The sequence below is a fragment of the Vigna unguiculata genome, chromosome 6 (genome assembly GCF_004118075.2).
Source record: "Vigna unguiculata cultivar IT97K-499-35 chromosome 6, ASM411807v1, whole genome shotgun sequence".
Taxonomy (NCBI): Eukaryota; Viridiplantae; Streptophyta; class Magnoliopsida; order Fabales; family Fabaceae; genus Vigna; species Vigna unguiculata.
This window is the reverse complement of record NC_040284.1, coordinates 28,926,170-28,945,858: the sequence shown is the minus strand read 5'-3', so window position 1 is coordinate 28,945,858 and position 19,689 is coordinate 28,926,170. Positions and strand designations below refer to the sequence as shown.

The 19,689-nt window shown below is 33.3% G+C and overlaps 2 protein-coding genes across 2 annotated transcripts; one reads left to right on the top strand and one right to left on the bottom strand.

The window, feature by feature from the left end:
* Positions 1-976: 976 nt before the first annotated feature.
* On the bottom strand, positions 977-3,173 carry LOC114187147 (endo-1,3;1,4-beta-D-glucanase-like). The gene is made up of 7 exons (XM_028075289.1): positions 2,926-3,173; positions 2,677-2,698; positions 2,322-2,448; positions 2,090-2,180; positions 1,871-1,960; positions 1,689-1,789; positions 977-1,334 (listed from the first exon to the last, which is right to left on the bottom strand). The coding sequence occupies exons 1-7, from the start codon at positions 3,074-3,076 to the stop codon at positions 1,194-1,196; spliced, it is 723 nt and encodes a 240-aa protein (XP_027931090.1). The 5' UTR covers positions 3,077-3,173; the 3' UTR covers positions 977-1,193.
* Positions 3,174-10,916: 7,743 nt separating this feature from the next.
* On the top strand, positions 10,917-18,807 carry LOC114187322 (mediator of RNA polymerase II transcription subunit 33A). Its single transcript, XM_028075543.1, has 12 exons — positions 10,917-11,284; positions 12,374-12,484; positions 12,775-13,122; positions 13,441-13,760; positions 13,861-13,952; positions 14,090-14,456; positions 14,747-14,957; positions 15,525-15,639; positions 15,754-15,915; positions 16,176-16,830; positions 17,058-17,264; positions 17,514-18,807. Exons 1-12 carry the CDS (start codon positions 11,037-11,039, stop codon positions 18,629-18,631), a joined length of 3,954 nt encoding a protein of 1,317 aa, XP_027931344.1. The 5' UTR covers positions 10,917-11,036; the 3' UTR covers positions 18,632-18,807.
* Positions 18,808-19,689: the final 882 nt, after the last annotated feature.

Below are 19,689 nucleotides of genomic sequence, written 5' to 3'. Positions count from 1 at the left end.
AAGAGTTGCTACCATTGTAATGAACTTTCTATTCAGCTAACTAAAAAAAAAACACTTCCATCACACAACCTTCCAACAACCAAAAAAAACACCAATACCCAACAACATTCATCTCTCACCAATATCCTTTCACCCAACTTCTCCATTATTCCCCACTATCAAAAACTTGTTTTCAAATTGTGAAATTCATGTTTTTCAAAAAGAAAAAATAATAAAAAGAAGAAGAAGAAGAGATGGTTGTCCGAAAATGCTTGGTTTCAGGATCTGGTATAAGATTAGAACTTGTATAGCTTGACCAATGGTGCACATGTGTTGTTCACATACCACAAATGAAGTTGTTGGACGACCTTTGGAAGAGAAAATGGGGGTGCAACTAGAAATAGTTGAAAATGTCACATCCTCACACGTTTTCTAATAAAGAAAACATGCACCCCACAGTTATTTCCTTTTGAATTTGTGTACCCCCATAATCAATCCTGTAATTGATTACAAACACTTTGTAATCGATTACAATTTGAAATCGTTAACCCGCCACGCGATTTCAGCTTTTAAAAACGTGTGGCACCTATACGATTTCTTAATTTAACTGTTTGATCGTTCGATTCAAAGAAAACGGTGGAAAGGATGCACAATTTCTCTTTTAGAAAGGTGTGGAAGCTGCACGATTTGTCTGCTTTCATAATTTTTACAAAATTTGTTCATTTTTGTAATATCGAAGACAAATTTGCCTGCATGTGAACAAAACCCATAATGGAATAGATAATTATGACAAAATGAAATTGTGAATTGGTTGTGTACAAAAACTTACCATGGTAATGAACTTAACTTCTATTATAGTTTGAGCTACAAATTTTTACTCCTTCTTGAAACAGTATAAAATTGAAGTTATCTATCTAATCTTGTTATCTCCATGTCGAATTCAAGTCAGTAACATAAAGCATGAATCTTGACAATGTTAATTTGAAATAAAATTGTGGATGTAAAAATCTCTTCACATTTAATCTGTAAGAGTATCACTTTTTACAATTACCGAACATTTTTAAGATTCGTTTGTTTAACGTATCAATTTTTCAATAAATGAACTTTTACAAGAGTCAGGGTACAATTTTAGTCTTTCATCAACCAAATCAATCACGATCAGATAATCTTCCACATCCTATTTCAATATATCACAGACATGCATATTCTAACCTTCACTTCACATGTTTGATAAACCAGTTCAACATGTCTTGATGAGCCTCTTTTGCACTCTTCACAGTAGCTTCATCATCATCATTGTACCGGATAGTCCATCCATGCGTAACGCCAGGGAATAGTTTCACAAAGCTCTCTACCTGATACAAAAACATTAACAATTTGGAGTGAACACAATATCTTATAAGTAGATTTTAAGTCTAACTCAACTTCACAAAATCGACTTGTAAGATGAGCTTTGCATCCACTTATATACTATGAAATTGTTTTATCTTTAGTCAATGCGAAACTTTGTACACTTACGTTGAAGTATATACATCTCGTGCGTGAAACTATAATTGGATGGTCCAATAACTGTCCGACAACGAATGAAACGATATGTACAAGATTTTTTGCTAGAATAGACTTTAAGCTTACTGTGATGCCATCTTAGATTTCGTGATATGAAAATCTCATTTTTATTGATTGATACTTTTTATAACACAATTTCTTACCTCAGATCTTGAAGACAGTTTTTCTTCAACTTGCTTCAACCTTTCTGCTGGGAAAAGATGGTCAACTTCGGCTCCCAGTATAGCAATAGGAATCTTGACCTCTGAAGTAAAACTAAATAAAGTTTGTCAAAAATCTTTTGAAGTTATTTATTTAACTATAAGAATGAAAAACACAAGTTTACCGTTAATTTCATCATCTGATATTGGACCAGGATGAAGAATAACTGCAGCCTGAATGTCACTGGAAATTGCCAATTTTATTACCACACCCCCTGCACATGGCTAATAGGTTAAACTATTCCAAATACAACCCCTGAATCACGTCACAGTATTGTCTTAACATTTTTCATGTTGTGAATTGAGACAACGAAGTTGAGTAAAGGAAAAAAAGATTGAGTTACCTCCCCAGCAAAAACCAGCAGCTCCTATGGATTTAATACCTTTTCTCTTTAGATCAGCAATTAGAGGTTGAGTGTCTTCCCATGCCTTACCCTATTTTAGAAATGTTTATGGAGAATTTCGTTTCATCATACTTAGTGTTACAAAGTGATTGATTACATGAATGGTGTGGTGTGAATCAGTGGAATCGATGTATAAACAATTGCAGTAGTAAGCACTGAACTATTTACAAACCTTTTCGTGAGCCTTTCGCCAAGAATCTCGATCGAACTGAGGATTAAATAAGTCAGCATAGTCACCATACAGAAGATCAGGAACAACAACCAAGAATCCAGATGCTGCTACTTTGTCAGCTAGTTTCCTTTACAGTGAGAGAATGTCATATGTCAAAGCTCATGCCAAATAATTCCATACAGAAAATCTCATGATGCAGTAATGAAGTATTAGACTCCAACATTATAAGCTAAGTTATTGAGTTTTCAAATATGTAGCTGTCACATAAAACTTGGTCATTCTTTGCAAATCCTTGTGCAAGCATGAAGGAAATCATGGAACAAGGAGTTCAATATTCATGAAAATTTTCATTTACCTTAGATTTGGTGCTTCATACCCTGAAATAATTCCAAAACAACTGACAGTTAGATTTATAAGGGAATCAGTATCTTCAAAATGTGATGTGTTCTAATGATCTTGACATTTCTCCACTTTCCTTGATCCAAAACATGAGTGAAGATTATTAAGGTTTGGATATACCCAGATTCAGGATTGAATCAGCAGACATATATATGATTACTGAAAAACATGTTGAAAGATAAGAAATTGGAGATGGGTTTCTTACCAAACACATCAGAAACTAGGATGAGTGCCAACTTGGAATCAAAGGATCCTGTGACATAAGAACTAAGTCCTCCGAGTTCTTGGACAGTTCCTGCTACATGGATACCTGAGTTCAACTTAGGTGGGTTCTGAAAACAATGAGAGCTTGACATGGCGAAATTGAGGAATTGGTAGACACTTAGGTTGTGTTGTCAGAGAAGAGAAATCATATAATGGATCCATGGAAGGAGTTGACTCAAAATGGTGTCACCAAATACTTTTACAAACAACATAAGCGTCACTGAATACGTCAGACAGAGAGATAGGTACATATTAATCATTTGTTAATGTCAACTCTATTCCATAATGAGAATGACAAAGCACAAATCGATTACACACTTAAAACTTTTGGAATTAATATGGAAAAGTATTAAAATTTGGAAACGGGTTTTACTTTAAATGCTTTGTTTTTTCTTAAAACTGTACAACAGAAGTTGATTTTAGTTCTTTAAGTTTATAAGCATACTCGCTTTTTTTTTATTCTTTGATGCAGATATGGGAGTTCCAATGATTAATAAGCACACCACGTGAAAATTACATCAAAGAAAATTTGAGAAAAAAATAAAATAAAAGAGGCAATCATGAGTTCCCATCTAGAATTTGTCAACTTCTGAGAACATGTTGGTTGGAGTATTGTGGAAACAAAAATCTATTTTTTTTCACTGTAATTTTTTTAATTATAATAATATTTGCTTTCTTTCTCCATAATTTATTTATTAAAATCACATTATGTGTGAATAATAAACATAATCATACTTTTGATATTCAAAAATATTTCACACTTAGTTCTTAATGAGATGTATGATATGAAGAAGGGTGACCACTAAATTTGAAACAATTCGACTCTTTATGTCCTTTAAGATAAAACTTAGATTCACACCGAAGAGAAAATTGAAAATATAAGGAGGTCATAAAAATTGACACTTCATATATTGGATAATATAGAATTACAACGAAGCTGTCTAATAAGTTTCGATTTCAACAAAAACATTTTTTTTGAAAACAATTTTTTTTTTTTCAAAACGCGGTAATATTTTTGATATTATTTATTCAATTAGAGGTTTTGGTTCATTCTTTTTTTAGGATTAAATTTAAAAAAAAGAGTTACTTTTTACCACAATTTTTTTAGTAGGTGTGTTTTCCATTGAATCATTTAAGACTATATAATCAGTTAAAATTATATATATATATATATATATATATATATATATATATATATATATATATATATATATATATAAACATGCAAATAGAGCGGCATAAAAATATAAGTGGATTTTTTATAGTGATTTATTGTTTCAACAAGGATAGGAGTTAAAATGTGCCAGAAATTTTTTACTTTATTTATTTATAATAATATTTTAAAATTTTATTCTATTTAAAAAAATTGTTTAATTATTTTGAACCTCAATAAATAAATTGTAAAAGATAAATTCGGTTAATTTTATTGTATTGTTAATGACGAAAAAAAAAGTAGATCAAGAATCTAATAGGAGTAAATATATAAAGAGAATATCCAAGTAATAAATAACATCCTAACCTAAGAGGAAGTAAAATGCTTAGGCATAGGAATAGGGATTTGTGGTGATTTATAAGAAAATGTTAGGTTTTTTTTAATACTTGAAAGTCTGCTAAATTAGATATCTAATGAAATATGTGACAATAAATCCACAAAAATCAAGAGAATTTTTATATTATTAATAACACTTTCAAATGATTTGGTTATTGTTTTCATTGACTTGAGTTTTGTTTTGTGTAAAAAAAATAGTATAAATAGTATATAATAAAATGGAATATCATCCTTATTTGTACTTTACTTCCAATAATCAATTAATATATTTAGGAGTTTTTTACCTTTGGTCATAATTAATCTAATTCCAAATCATTTAGGCTCCTATAACTACCTCCAACATTTTAAATCCCTTCGCTTCTCACTTGTTCACAATAGTTATTGAATTTCAGGTTTAAATATGGACACATAGTCTTCTTTTAGTCAGTTTCTTTTGTACCCATCAGTTTTATTCATGCATCCCATTATTTTGGATTTTATTTTCTAGAACGTACTGAATTAATTTTAAGAATATTTTTTCGGAATATAAATACTGAACGTGTGGTGGTGAGTGCCTTCCGAAAAAAAAAAGTTTTCAAAATTGATTTAGTACATATCAAAAAATAAAATCCGGAATAATGGAATGGATGAAAAATTCTGTTAGGATAAATAAAAAGCTGCTCTTCTTTTATTATGGAGTGGACTTGTTTCATTTTCTTTTGGGCCTTTTCGTGTTCTGTTTACATTTGTGCGATTAAAAAAAAAAACCAACAAAGAAAGAAAGTGAGAGAAAACAAGTATTATTTTCCCTCTTTTCAAGTTCTTAACTTCACTTAATCAAATATCATAATGACAAATTAATCATAATCGTAAATTTCAAAGAAGGATTATTTTGTGAAGAAATGAAGTGATAAGATAAATTAGGAGCAGAAGAAATTAATGCTTTCCAAAGACTATTTTGACTCTCCAACCTACTTTATCTGATTAGGTATGAAATAGTTGCAATTTCAGCACCCAAAATAATTACAATGTGCCAATTTCACCTTGGTTCGGTTTATCTTTAACTGCTTCTTCGGACGCCATCACAATCAAGCCCCAAACACCTACTTTAACGGAAAAATTGAGTTGATCCCATTCCCACTTTTAAAATGGGATTGAAAAACTATTTGATATTTAACCGGAAAAAGGAAAGATAAATAAAGTGAAGATGATTTAATTTACTATTAATATTTTATTTACGATTTAATATAATTATAAGAAAATAAATAAATAAATAAAAACTATGATATTTAGTTGTGAGTGTTTACTATTGATGGTCGACAATATTTTGAAAATGTAATAATTGTTCTTAACAACGAGTTTAAATACTTCATATTTTCTATCTATCTTTTTTGAACTGACAATATCTCAAAATGTATAGTAATTGATCCTAAAGATATTATGAGATCGGAACATTAGAAGGAAACAGAATTATTTAAACCGTTTAAATTTTTAACTTTTAAACGATACCAGACTATTCGATGTGGTAAGAGCAATGGTGACTAAAAAATATCAGACTTGCACTTTCTTCCTCTTCACTCCTCTTTCTGCTACTATTAAACTACTTGGTTTCTTATCACTACTCCTTCTGTTTACCACTCATACTCTATATTCTTTTCACACAAGCTTGAATCTGAGATTGTGACATCAGTAGAATGTGTGGTGGTGCCCCTTTAAGAAGTATAGCAGTTTATTACTACCCCACTTGTTTTTCTATATTCTCTTTACACAACCTTGCCATGTGATTGTGACAATTATTAAGATAATAAGTTGTGGTGCCCTTTTAAGAACAATGTCCAGGGTAAGAGAAAGGCATCAAACTTCATTCATTATTCAATATCTGTAGTTGTTATACATATACCAATGGAGAAAAGGACATTAATGTATGAAAAATTATGAGTGCATTCAATCAGGAAAATTTTATAGAGATTATCAGAAAACATATTCACTAAACAATTTCATTGTATCTAATAATTTGCAGTTGTTTAGGCATAATTGGCCAAAATTTATTAGGCCTCTGAAAAAAATTGAACTGCATAATAGGCATGTATCCTTGAATTGAAATAATTGATAATTCGGGGGGTCACTATAACCTAGCTAGAGTATTTGGTTTCCTTTGACTGTGGGAACTAGAAAATATTCCACTCCTAAATGCCACCGATTTGGATTAGTTGCTTCTTTTGTTCCTTTATCTAATACTTGTAATTTATAAGATACAAAAGTCAAACCAAGTACATCAGTGGGATAAATCAAACGTTACTCCACACAAAAGTACTTTCAATGTTTTCTATATTTTCATAATAAAACACAAATATAAAGTCTCAACATTATAAACACTAACGTAACTTCTCATGCACCCAAATAAAAAATAAATGGCACTTTGCTTCTTTAACAAACTTAATTGTATATCTTAACTATTTCAAGTTTTGTTGTTTTACATTATTTTTTTCCGAAGAGGGTTATTGACATTTATGAATAGTGTTTGTGTAACATTCATTGAAATCTTAATAGAATAAGTAATGAAATGAAAAGTCAAGGGCTTTGTTATGAGTTGCTTTTATACGAATCACATCATTAAATGGCGTGACATATGCACATGTTGTTCCGTAAAATCTCACCAAACTCCATTCCCATGCCCATAGACTCTATTATATACATATAGAATGTGTGTGATTTTATTTAATGTTAAAATATTTAATATATTTTAATTATATTACATTTTTTTTTCAATACTTACTGTTAAATTGAAAAATCTTTTTAGATATAATATTTTTGTACTGATATAAAATTATTTAATGTCTTATTTATGTAAATTAAAACTTGCGTAATATATATTTTTAACATATCAATTGTTGTATAAGCTAAATATATTATATTATTATTGTTTAATTATAAAATAAAACAAAGAATAATCACAAATAATATAATATGAGATTTCACCAAAAAGATTCACTAACTTTTCTAATATAAGTTATCAATAAAACTCTTGAAAAAAAATATATTATAGTATTATACTTTATAGTTTTTGCATTGCATGTAATAATTAACATTTTTCTTAGTCAACGTCTATCCTAACTAACTAATGATAGTTAAAGTATTTTGTTTCAATGATTTCTCAAAGAAATCGAAGAAACATTGTGTTTTTAGCGCCCCTTTCGTTTTCAGCTTTTTACCAATATACCAAATTATATTAATAATAAATTTTAAAATTATGTTGTCACTGTTCACTAATACAAAACACAAATACTCATAATATTTATAATATTTAGCAGAGTGGAGAAGGAAAACTAGTTTAAAATTGTATAGAAATTATAAAATGTATTATCGAAAAAATCTAACAATTTCTAAAATATTCAAAGAGAATAGGCAAAACAAAGCTTTTAAATGTCAAAAACAACAATGTAACTATCAGTTTAATGGACCTTTTTTCAAAGAGAAGATAGAAGCAAATATGCGGAGCTATGTGGAAAATAAAGAAGGAAAAGTAGATTCCAAATTTAGATCAATATTTATGAATGTTTAGTATAAAGACTTCTCTATGTGAATTATTATTGAAGCAACTTATAGATATTTAGCATGACGAATGAAATTTTATCTACCATAATAAATATATTTTATATCAATTTAAATAATAGTGGACCTAAAACTTTATAATATTTATCATTACACAATCATAAAATCTTATTTTTAATTAGTAAATTAAGAAACAAAATCAATAGTTCATTTTAAATCAGCTTTTTCGGCACCAAATACTAAATTCGCATTTAATTTAGATGGAAGTACCAGTATGTTATTAATTTCAATAAAGTGTTAATAATGAATAATATATTGAAAAAAATAAGCTAAAATGTATGTGACCGGCATTTCTTATTTTTTTTTCAGGAGTTTTATATAATGCTCTATTATATAACTCTTGTTTCACATTTTGAAATAATTAATTAATTATAAAACCTCTAAGTCAAAGTCAAAGATAGTGAGTGATCTTCGTCTTCAAATGATAAAAGAACATTGGCTCAGAAATTCAACTAATCCTAGCCTAGTCTCTACTATAATTAATGCGTACCCAAACTCAAACGTTGCATTATTTTTTTTTTTAATTTTACCTTCTTCGTCTATCTATCAGAATAAGTATATATAAACTAATAAAAATAATGGAAAAAAAAATTAAAAACAAGATACAAAGAAACAGAGTAGTTTCAATCGAAAGACATTGACTCCCAATGATATAACACAAAGAAGCTAACCCAATCAATCAATATCCTTTTTTTGGTTGGTATTGGCCACCATAACAATATCTTAAGGCCTAATTCATCAAATATTCCAAGTTTTACTTTAGGTGAGCCACTATCTTCCACGCACATAAATCTGAAGCCCAATGTAATTTTTCACATATATTAAATTTCGATTACATTCCACTTCACTCAATTACGCTTCCTTGCTTGCCTTTGCCGTCATGGCTTAGGTATCAAGGTTCATTCCAAAGCCATCTAATGGATCTTATTATTTAAAAAAAAAAATTATATATCAGAATATTTCGTTTTATATGTTCCTCCTAATAAAGTAGGAACTAGGAATCATGAAAATTAATTTATACCACCACGTCCATGCCATGTCCCCTTTTTTTTATGTCATCTAATCCAATTTGTCTCGGCTTCAAATCAGATCATACCAACTGTGACGTAGAGATGGTGGTGCAGTTAAGCACTATATGAACCTTCTCACCAAATTTTTTATCTTATTAGATTTACACGTACCATCTTCCACCTACAATTACTTTGGCTTGAAAACTAGTTTAATCCCTTGTAATTTTCTTCCCTCAACCCGGTATTTATTTCAGTACATCTAATAGTCTTACATCGTTTAAGAGTCTAAGTTAAATATAATTTAAACATTCAATTTTTTTTATCTTTCAAGACATTTTTTAAAAATAAAATTGTGATAGAACTCTCCAAAACGTACAATATCTCGAGAAACAAATGTGTTCGTTGTTTTTAACAATACTGTCAGACGAACTTGGATCAGATCAAATAAACGATATCGAACCACATGACATCAGGGGCGAAAAAAATGAAAGGGAATGGTGCTTTTACCTGGCATGGTGGCCCCCAAGCAAAGGGCAATGAAGCTGGTAAGTGGTAACTGATCAAGGCACTAGTCCTCACCTACCAACATGTCCCATTCAAAAGATGAGAAACTAGAGAGAGATATTTGTGAAATGGGGAAAGAGTAACTGAGAGACCACATTTTCTGGTGATGAATGATTGAAGGTGGACATTGGAGTTTCCCTTCTTATCTCATTTCAATAGTGGGCATAAAGAAGCAACCCTTTCACACTCACCTTTACTCAAACCCAACCACTTGATGTTCTGGACCCACTTTCTGTGGTGCGGATAACACATGCACCATCTATGTCATCATCCCTACCTAACCTAACCACTTTAGTTTACAAACCCCTCTCACCCAAAACTTCACCCTTAAACAAAAATCATAACCATAAATAAATTGGAAACTCCCACCAACTTAACTAGCTCATGCCCCCTTCTTCAACCCACCAAAATGTTGCTCTAAAATAATACTTTATTTTGTTTCCACACGGCCTCCTGCTACTCCCATTTTCCACTCATAATAGACTTACCCCATAATTGTGCAAACATGAGTACCATTCTCAAATTCAAAATCTTGCACCAAGTAAGAAAATTCCCATCCCGTCAAATTACAATCCAACCCTCTTTCGACAACGTAACATCATTTCAGTTAGATAGTGTGGACATGAATAATCAAATCCACCTTACTCAAATCATCACCTCATCAATATATAATATTTATTTTACTTACTCACTATAGTAACACTTAATCCTACTCAATAACATATCACTTCATTCGCTTTATAAATGAACTTCTAACGAACACCGTTCATTTTTTAAATTAATCACTTAAAATTAAAATTATCGTTTCTATAATAGTATAGAATTCACGTTCCAAAACCAAAACAGATTATCGTGAAGGCCCTTTACCAAACATATTCCTTAAAATGATATCAAGGGTAATGCACTAATTAATAAAACTGGCAATATCTATCAATCAATTTAGTGTTTTAAATTAAAAAAATAAATATCAGTTGAATAAATGAAACCATCAAGTATCAATAATTTTAATCCTCTTTTGTATTAATAATTGGAACGATTATGAATTTTGTTAATCAAAACGACCACGCAGCATGGGAAGAGGAGTGCAAAGTGAGAACCCGAAGGGTGTGTTGTTTTGTACATGCGTTTACTTTTTTGTCGCGTTCACCGAGGATCTAGATACCCGAAGGCGAAATTCCCGAAACGCCCCTGGCGTGGTTTGACTTAAAATGCAAAATCCAACGCAGAACTTTGCATTTGCATAGAGTGAGATTGCAGGAAGGGTGACGAATAAGGAGCGAGAGGAGTGTTTGTGTGTGTGTATGTATGGTGGGAGAGAGGTGAAGTGAGATTGTGGGGATGGACGGCGTGGCGGAGATGACGAAGGCGGCGCAGCAGAAGGGGAGTGATCCTCTGCTCTGGGCCGTTCAGATGTATTCCAATTTGAACTCCGCCGGAGAGGCTCTTCCCTCCGTTGAACTCGCTCATTTTCTCGTCTCTTACATTTGCTGGGACAACAATGTCCCTATTCTCTGGAAGTTTCTCGAAAAGGCATTGACGCTTCAGATCGTTCCTCCCATGCTTCTCCTCGCTCTCCTTTCTGTCAGGTCCTTCTCATCTTCCTCTTTCAGTTTAATTCTTAGGGATTGCGATTTTCCTGTTCTCTTCTGTTCACTGTTCCTCCACCTCTTTCTTCTTTATTCTATTTGCATAATTTTTTCACTATGCCACCCTTTTCTTCTGTCGCCATAACTACCTTCTGTTACTGTTTTTGTTTGTACTTCGCATACCGGATCCTGGTTGGGACGCTGCTGGAAAACTACCTTACTGTAAATGGATGTAATTATGAACCCCCCGGTTACTATTGATGCCGTGAAAATCATCGATGGTGCAGTCTTTGCCGTACGAGTGGATTTTTTCTTTTTTATTTGTTACAAGCTAATTATTAGTGATGTTTTTCTTCTTGAAGTTAATTGTGCTTACAGAGATAATCTACCACTTTTTTTTTTTGGCTTTTTCCATTCTTAGGCTTCCGAGTCATAACCATCTGGCATCTTTTTATTGATTTTCGCAGTGTACTAATTTCTCTTAAAAAAACGACCTCCCCTGCTGCTGCTGCTGTGTGGGTTTAGCTGCATGGATTTTAGTATATATTGTCTGTGTCATACATTCGTCAAGTCCTGTGTGCCCAAACACTCTTAATAGTCTATCATCGTGTCTGTTTTTGTCACCCTTTTTCTTATTCAAAGGAGCATAATCTGAAATTGTTTGTGTAGGTCCTCTTCCTTCTAGCCAAATCATCTTACACGGTTTTCCATAATTCTTTTTCTCTTCAGAAGCCACTTCAGTCTTCTCCCTGCTAATCACATTCTTAATTGTTCCTTTTCGGATATGCTCACCCATCAATTGCAGCATCTTCATCTTTGTAACCTTCATCTTCTGCTCATGATTTTCCGTTCATTGTCCAGCAGTCTGATCCATAGCTTGAGCTTGTTTTATTGTCAATGCAACATAAACATCTATTTTATAGACTACGATTTGGTAGTTTTATTATTTAATTAATTATTACAGTTTAGTGTTGGATAGAGACTTGTTTTTCTGTAAGAGTTTGGAAACAACATCTATAAGCCTGTGTTCTCCAATATATTATTGTTTTCGTGTGTTAATATATCGTATATCTTTATTCTTTTTGGCAGGGTTATTCCGTGTAGACATGTCCAACCTGCAGCGTATAGGCTATATTTGGAACTCCTCAAAAGACATGCTTTTGAACTTAAATCTCAGATAAACAGACCGGATTATCAAAAGTAAGTACGCTTTTATTGATGTAATTCTTCTTTTTAAATAAATCTTTTCTTCGTGTTATTTACACTTTTCAAGTTACACATACTGTGAGGGTTTAACATCTCTGTGTAAAATATTTTCTAAGCGGTAAATAGTATAATGTGATATGGTTTTGTTATTTGATACTCCGCTAAATTCTTCATAGTATGAGTAAATGGTTGAGATAGAAATGAACTCTAAGTTTTAATAGGCTATTATGTCTGGCGCTGTGCTTTGGTTTTTTTGTTAATTCTTCTGCTTACGCTATGGACAGGGTCATGAAATCTGTAGATTCTGTTCTTCATCTTTCCAACATCTTTGGCGTGTCACAAAGTGAACCTGGCATTCTGGTGGTTGAATTTATTTTTTCAATTGTCTGGCAGTTGCTTGATGCATCATTAGATGATGAAGGCTTGCTGGAATTTACTCCTGACAAAAAGTCTAGATGGGCTACGCTATATCATGATATGGAACTGGATAGCCTTGATGATAATAGTGATAAAAAGACTGAACATCATGAGCAATTGCAAAATGCTAATACACTTATGGCTGTTGAGATGATTGGGCAATTTTTGCAGGATAAAATATCGTCAAGGATTCTTTACTTGGCTCGCCAAAATTTGTAAGTATTTGCTATTTTTATATCTGTTATCAGTACTTGCTGTCAATTTTTCCTGTTAACGTTGTCAATCAGAACTTATCTGTTCAGTTCAAAATTTCCTCTAAATCTGTTTTGGCGTATCATTTTCTGTGTCATTTCATTCCAATTTTTTGGGTTATTAAAATGATTTTCAAGTATCCATCATGTATTGCACAATTATGATATAGTGATTTTATCCGGCAATGTTTTCAATGATGTGTCAGCCGATTGCATCTTATGGATAAGGCTTCGTTATTGTTGTTGGTAATTCCACAGCTTATTTCTTTTTTTCTTTATCAGGCCTGCCCATTGGCTTTGTTTTACTCAGCGGCTGCAGCTGCTGGCTGCAAATTCATTAGCATTGAGAAAATCAAGAACTCTAAGCCCTGAGGCACTGCTGCAATTGTCTTCAGATTCTTGTATGGTCCTATCTCGGGAGTACAAAACAAATTCACAGCAGAAGTTCCAGACAGTTATGTCTTTTGAGTATCTTTCTTCTTCTGCCTCACTATGTCATGGTGCAAGTCATTCTGCTCTCTGGATTCCTCTCGATCTGGTGCTGGAGGATTCTATGGATGGCTATCAAGTTAGTGCAACAAGTGCTATTGAAACAATTAGTGGTAAGACTGTGAGAATAGCTATTGGAATTTGACTGAAATAGTTTATATTACCTTTTCATATTTAATTTAGGTACTTGTCGCATGAACTTTTTTGGTGTAGGTTTGATGAAGACATTGCGAGCAATAAATGGCACCTCTTGGCATGACACTTTTTTAGGCCTTTGGTTAGCAACCCTTCGTCTTGTTCAGAGGGTATAAGTTTTTCTCTGCAACTTTATCTGTTTCATGTGAGGTTGTGGTTTTAAATATATGTTGTCCAATTACGCTTTGGAATTAAGGAATTTTCAAAGTAGTTTACTTCTTTAATTTAAGTATGGTTTTGCTTACAGGAAAGAGATCCTATTGATGGCCCAATGCCTCATCTTGATACTCGATTATGCATGCTCTTGTGTATCATACCTCTTGTTGTTGGCAATCTTATTGAGGAGGAGGAGGAGGAAAGGATAGCAGTTGATGAAGAAGACAATGGTCCCTTTGATTGCTGGAAAGGGAAAAAGGTTCCAGGAAAATGTCGCAATGATTTAGTCTCGAGTCTCCAGGTATTGGGTGATTATCAAAGCTTGCTTGCTCCACCTCAGTCTGTTGTCCTTGCTGCAAATCAAGCTGCTGCCAAAGCAATTCTATTTATTTCTGGCATCACGATAGGGAGTGCATATTTTGACTGCCTCAACATGACGGACATGCCAGTTGATTGTTGTAAGTTGTATTGCTTTCAGTGCCAATTAAAAATTTGTATATGAATCTTCAACAGTTAGGACAACTTTTGTCTAAAGGAAAGCAGTGCATTTTGTTTGCAATTTTGTGATTCTGTGTGATTTTCTTCCAAATTTGAAAAAGCATGTCTCATATTTCACATGCTGAGATGAACTGTAACAACCAAAGATGTGTATGGTGATGTCTCATATTTTACTTAGAATTTGTTGTTCGTAATTATGCATATGTGTGTGCGTAAACTTAAATTAATTAAAATATTTCTTCCTTTTCAGCTGGAAACATGCGGCATCTGATAGTTGAGGCTTGCATTGCTCGCAATCTACTGGACACGTCTGCATACTTATGGCCGGGTTATGTAAATGGACGTATCAATCAAATACCTCAGTGTATGCCAGCGCAAGTACCTGGCTGGTCATCATTTATGAAGGGAGCTCCACTTACTTCAGTGACGGTTAATGCTTTGGTTTTAAGTCCTGCTACATGGTATGATCTAATTTTGGCTTATTTAGTCAATTGGCTTATATACATGTTGTAACCTGCAATGTCCTAATTTTTGGCAAAAGTGTTGCTGTACAATATTTATTGTGCTCCTTCTTTGTAGGCCCATAGCTACACTGCTATGACCTTTACCAAACTATTTTTTTGGAAGTTTTTATTTTTGAAACAATGTCATAATAAACATGCCATAAATGATAAAAGTAATCCTGCCAACTGAAAAGGTCAATCTTTTTCAAATGGCACAACCTCTATGTAAATTTGTTTTCTATCATTTCAGTCATCGAGTATTCTCACGCTTAATGCATCTGTCAGGACAAATTAACATGCTGAAACATGGATAATTTACTAAACTCAACAATAATTGATCATAAACTGAATTTTTAACATAACACGAATGACTATAAGTGGGTAGAATATAAATTACTAAATAAAATTTCATTGCCTGGTCTTCAGTTTTTCTTTTTCTTTCCTGAAGCCAGGTTCAGATGCTCTTTTTTGTAAATTTACCAAAAGGTAAAGCAACTGAATTTACGCTCCTGGATTTGATGGAAGCTTAGCAGAACTGGAGAAAATTTTTGAAATTGCAATTGGGGGATCAGAAGATGAAAAGATATCTGCTGCTGCCATTCTTTGCGGGGCATCCCTGATTCGTGGCTGGAATATACAGGTAACGAAGAGTTAGACAGTAGAGCATACAAAAACTCCAACAATTTGCTCAGTAGAATTTGGATCTCTAACCAACCTTCCATCTTGATAGAATTTGGATCTCTATTTATTGCAGGAACACACTGTGCATTTCATTCTTAGGTTGTTGTCCCCACCAGTTCCTGCAGAAAACACTGAAGGAAACAACTATTTGATTAATTACGCTCCAATACTTAATGTACTCTTTGTTGGCATCGCATCTGTTGATTGTGTTCAAATATTTTCATTGCATGGCTTGGTAAGTTTGATTCAATTCCTAAATGTTTAATTTAACCCCTTTCTACTTCGCTGCCTACTAAACAGAGTACCGGGCTTAGGTCCTCGTTTTTTCCTATATATTAGGTCAAAAGGAAACTAATTAAGAAATATTCAGTAGGAAAATTTATTGTTTATGCCTTATATAATGCTTACCTTGTACAAGACCCTTGTATGTCTACACAAGCTAGGATTATTGTTATTATCATTATAATTTGAATTCATACTCCATTCTCTAACCAGGTTCCACAGCTTGCGTGTTCACTGATGCCAATCTGTGAAGTATTTGGGTCATGTGTGCCGAATATCTCATGGACGCTAACATCAGGGGAAGAAATATCTGCCCATGCTGTGTTTTCAAATGCATTTATTCTTCTTTTAAAGTTATGGAGATTTAATCGACCTCCTCTTGAATATGGAATTGGAGATGTGCCCACCGTTGGTTCTCAATTAACTCCTGAATACCTACTATTAGTACGGAATTCCCACTTAATGTCAGCTGGTAACATCCACAAAGATCGTAATAGGAGGAGACTCTCAGAAATAGCAAGTTTATCATCGCCAAATTCTGTATTTGTTGACTCCTTTCCAAAATTAAAAGTTTGGTATCGGCAGCATCAAGCATGTATAGCCTCAACACTCTCAGGTCTTGTCCATGGAACCCCATTTCACCAGATTGTTGAGGGGCTTCTTAACATGATGTTCAGAAAGATTAATAGAGGAAGCCAAACTACTATTACATCTGGAAGCAGTAGCTCTTCCGGACCTGCAAATGAAGATGCTTCTATAGGGCCAAAGTTGCCTGCTTGGGATATTCTTGAAGCCATTCCCTTTGTAGTTGATGCTGCTCTTACAGCCTGTGCTCATGGAAGATTGTCTCCACGTGAGTTGGCAACAGGTATGTGCGTTTGATCGGATAAAATCCAGTGGAATAACTTGTTCAACTTGTGATTCCTAAATTACAAAAAAAATCTTACTGACTGTTAGCATGCATACTTCGAAAGTATGTCTGTCTCAAAATTCTTGGTCATGTATTTACCTCCAAATATAGCTAAAGCAGCCAAATTCTTGTTTATGTATATTCTCCTTAATCGATTAATACCAAAATGCTTTTCTTAATATCAGGTCTTAAAGATTTAGCTGATTTTCTTCCTGCATCTCTGGCAACCATAATAAGTTACTTCTCTGCTGAAGTGACTCGAGGAGTTTGGAAACCTGTATATATGAATGGAACAGACTGGCCTAGCCCCGCTGCAAATCTACTGAACGTTGAGGGACAGATCAGGAAAATTTTGGCTGCAACTGGTGTTGATGTGCCTAGCCTTGCTTCAGGTTTTCTCATTGTTATGACCCTGAATTGTATGAACTTTTTGAGATTCCGATTTCTAATGCATTTTCAGCGCAGAAAATTTACATTTTTAACTCACATTTCATTACAATTATTTCTATTAAGTTTGTTTTTTACATGAGTATTAATACCAACTGCCGTTTAGCTAATGTTTTCCTCCATGTTTCTCTGTCTCCCAACGCTATTATTAATTTGTTTATTAGTATTGTGACCAATGGTCTTCGTTTTCATAGGAGACAGCTCTCCTGCCACACTTCCATTGCCCTTGGCTGCCTTCACAAGCCTTACCATAACCTACAAAGTTGACAAGGCATCAGAGCGTTTTCTTAATTTGGCAGGCCAAACATTGGAGAGCCTCGCCGCAGGTTGTCCATGGCCTTGCATGCCAATTGTGGCTTCCTTGTGGACCCTAAAGGCTAAACGTTGGACTGACTTTCTCATCTTCTCAGCATCTAGAACTGTCTTCCTTCACAACAGTGATGCGGTTGTTCAACTTCTAAGAAGTTGCTTCACAGCTACCCTGGGTACGAATACCTCTCCTATCTCAAGCAATGGTGGTGTTGGAGCCCTACTAGGACATGGATTTAAGTACCATTTATGCGGAGGGCTTTGCCCTGTTGCTCCAGGAATCCTCTATTTACGTGCTTATCGGTCAATCAGAGATATTGTTTTCTTAACAGAAGAAATTGTTTCCATCTTAATGCACTCTGTGAGGGAAATTGTATGCAGTGGATTGCTAAGGGGGCGATTGGAAAAGTTGAAAGCAACCAAAGATGGCATAAGATATGGACAGACTTCACTTGCAGCATCAATGACTCGGGTGAAGCTTGCTGCTGCACTTGGGGCCTCTTTAGTTTGGATATCAGGGGGGTTGACGCTGGTTCAATTACTAATAAAAGAAACTTTGCCATCCTGGTTTATATCTGTTCAGAGATTTGACCAGGAAGAAAAGTGTGGTGGAATGGTTGCAATGCTTGGTGGATATGCACTTGCTTACTTTGCAGTTCTGTGTGGTGCCTTTGCTTGGGGAGTTGATTCGTCATCGTCAGCTTCAAAGCGACGTCCGAAGGTTTTGGGTACCCACATGGAGTTTCTGGCGAGTGCACTTGATGGTAAGATATCACTGGGCTGTGATTCAGCTACTTGGCGTGCCTATGTGTCAGGTTTTGTGAGTTTGATGGTAGATTGCACACCTAACTGGGTGCTGGAAGTAGATGTGCATGTGTTGAAGAGACTGAGCAATGGGTTGAGGCAGTTGAACGAGGAGGAGCTTGCACTTGCTCTGTTGGGCGTTGGTGGGATAGGTACAATGGGTGCTGCAGCGGAGCTCATAATTCACACTGGTATATAAATAAACTTTTTCTCTGTTCTCAGGCCACCCTCGCCTTTTAGGATGACTTGTACATTAGTTAACTTTCATGTTCATAACGTTGTGCAGTATTTTGGATTAACAGTTTTGTTTGGAATGTACCACCTATTAGAATGGAAAATTTTGTATCCTTCATCTAAGCAGATATGGTTTAACCACATCCAATTTCATTTGGCATTGGTGTCAACCTCATTTCACCATTGCTTTTTCAACCATAAAACTTATATTGACATGAAACAGTGTTAAATTGATCAAAAATCTAAAAAACAGATTTACCATTGTTTAATGCATTTTAAAAATATTTTAATTTTGCCATAGAATATAAAATTAGGCTTTGCTGATAAAAAAAAAAAGAATAGAAATTAGGAATATGCTTGAGGTTTAAATTCAAAGATTATGAAATATTTTATTTTTGTTACCATTTTGATTGTTAAAAAACTTATAAAACTTGTTATTTTAGCTTTTAGTATTATTAAATTATAATATTGTATTTCTCTAATGTTATTTTATATAATGTAATTATTAATATTATTTTGACCATGGTTTAATTCCTAATCGACCGATAAACTTAAAATCGATGTTTTAAATGGTTTATTAGTTGGTTTGGTTATAAAACTATATTTTAAATAAGTCGTATAATTTAGTTTAATTAATACTAGTACTAAAAAGGGATTAATTTTATGATGAACTAGAAATTTTGCTATTGATACATGTTCTTTCTTATTGTTATTTTTGTTACTAGTCATTTCTTTCTTATCACAGTTATCCTTTATTTATTTTATCTGTGAATTATATCACTAAGTTAAGTCGGTAATTGTGGATATACAAATATAAAATAAACAAGCCATAAATTAGGTCATATATATATATATATATATATATATATATATTTTGCCTAAAGCTTATTCATTTTGTTTCTCTACCTACAAAAGGAAAAAAGTGGAAACAAATCTACAAGGTTATTTTATATGTATTTTAATTTAAGGACTTGTCTTTAAAATTAATACTAAAAGTATATTTTATCTTTAATGTGTGTCTAG

What these genes read in the sequence shown, in the direction of transcription:
- LOC114187147 (XM_028075289.1), bottom strand. Translation starts at nt 3,076, where the DNA reads ATGTCAAGCTCTCATTGTTTTCAGAACCCACCTAAGTTGAACTCAGGT. An exon ending in CCTAGTTTCTGATGTGTTTG is followed by an intron (nt 2,699 to 2,925) that starts GTAAGAAACCCA and finishes GAATTATTTCAG; the next exon opens with GGTATGAAGCACCAAATCTA. An exon ending in ATCAGATGATGAAATTAACG is followed by an intron (nt 1,790 to 1,870) that starts GTAAACTTGTGT and finishes GTTTTACTTCAG; the next exon opens with AGGTCAAGATTCCTATTGCT.
- LOC114187322 (XM_028075543.1), top strand. Translation starts at nt 11,037, where the DNA reads ATGGACGGCGTGGCGGAGATGACGAAGGCGGCGCAGCAGAAGGGGAGT. An exon ending in TGCTATTGAAACAATTAGTG is followed by an intron (nt 13,761 to 13,860) that starts GTAAGACTGTGA and finishes TTTTTGGTGTAG; the next exon opens with GTTTGATGAAGACATTGCGA. An exon ending in GTTTTAAGTCCTGCTACATG is followed by an intron (nt 14,958 to 15,524) that starts GTATGATCTAAT and finishes ATTTGATGGAAG; the next exon opens with CTTAGCAGAACTGGAGAAAA.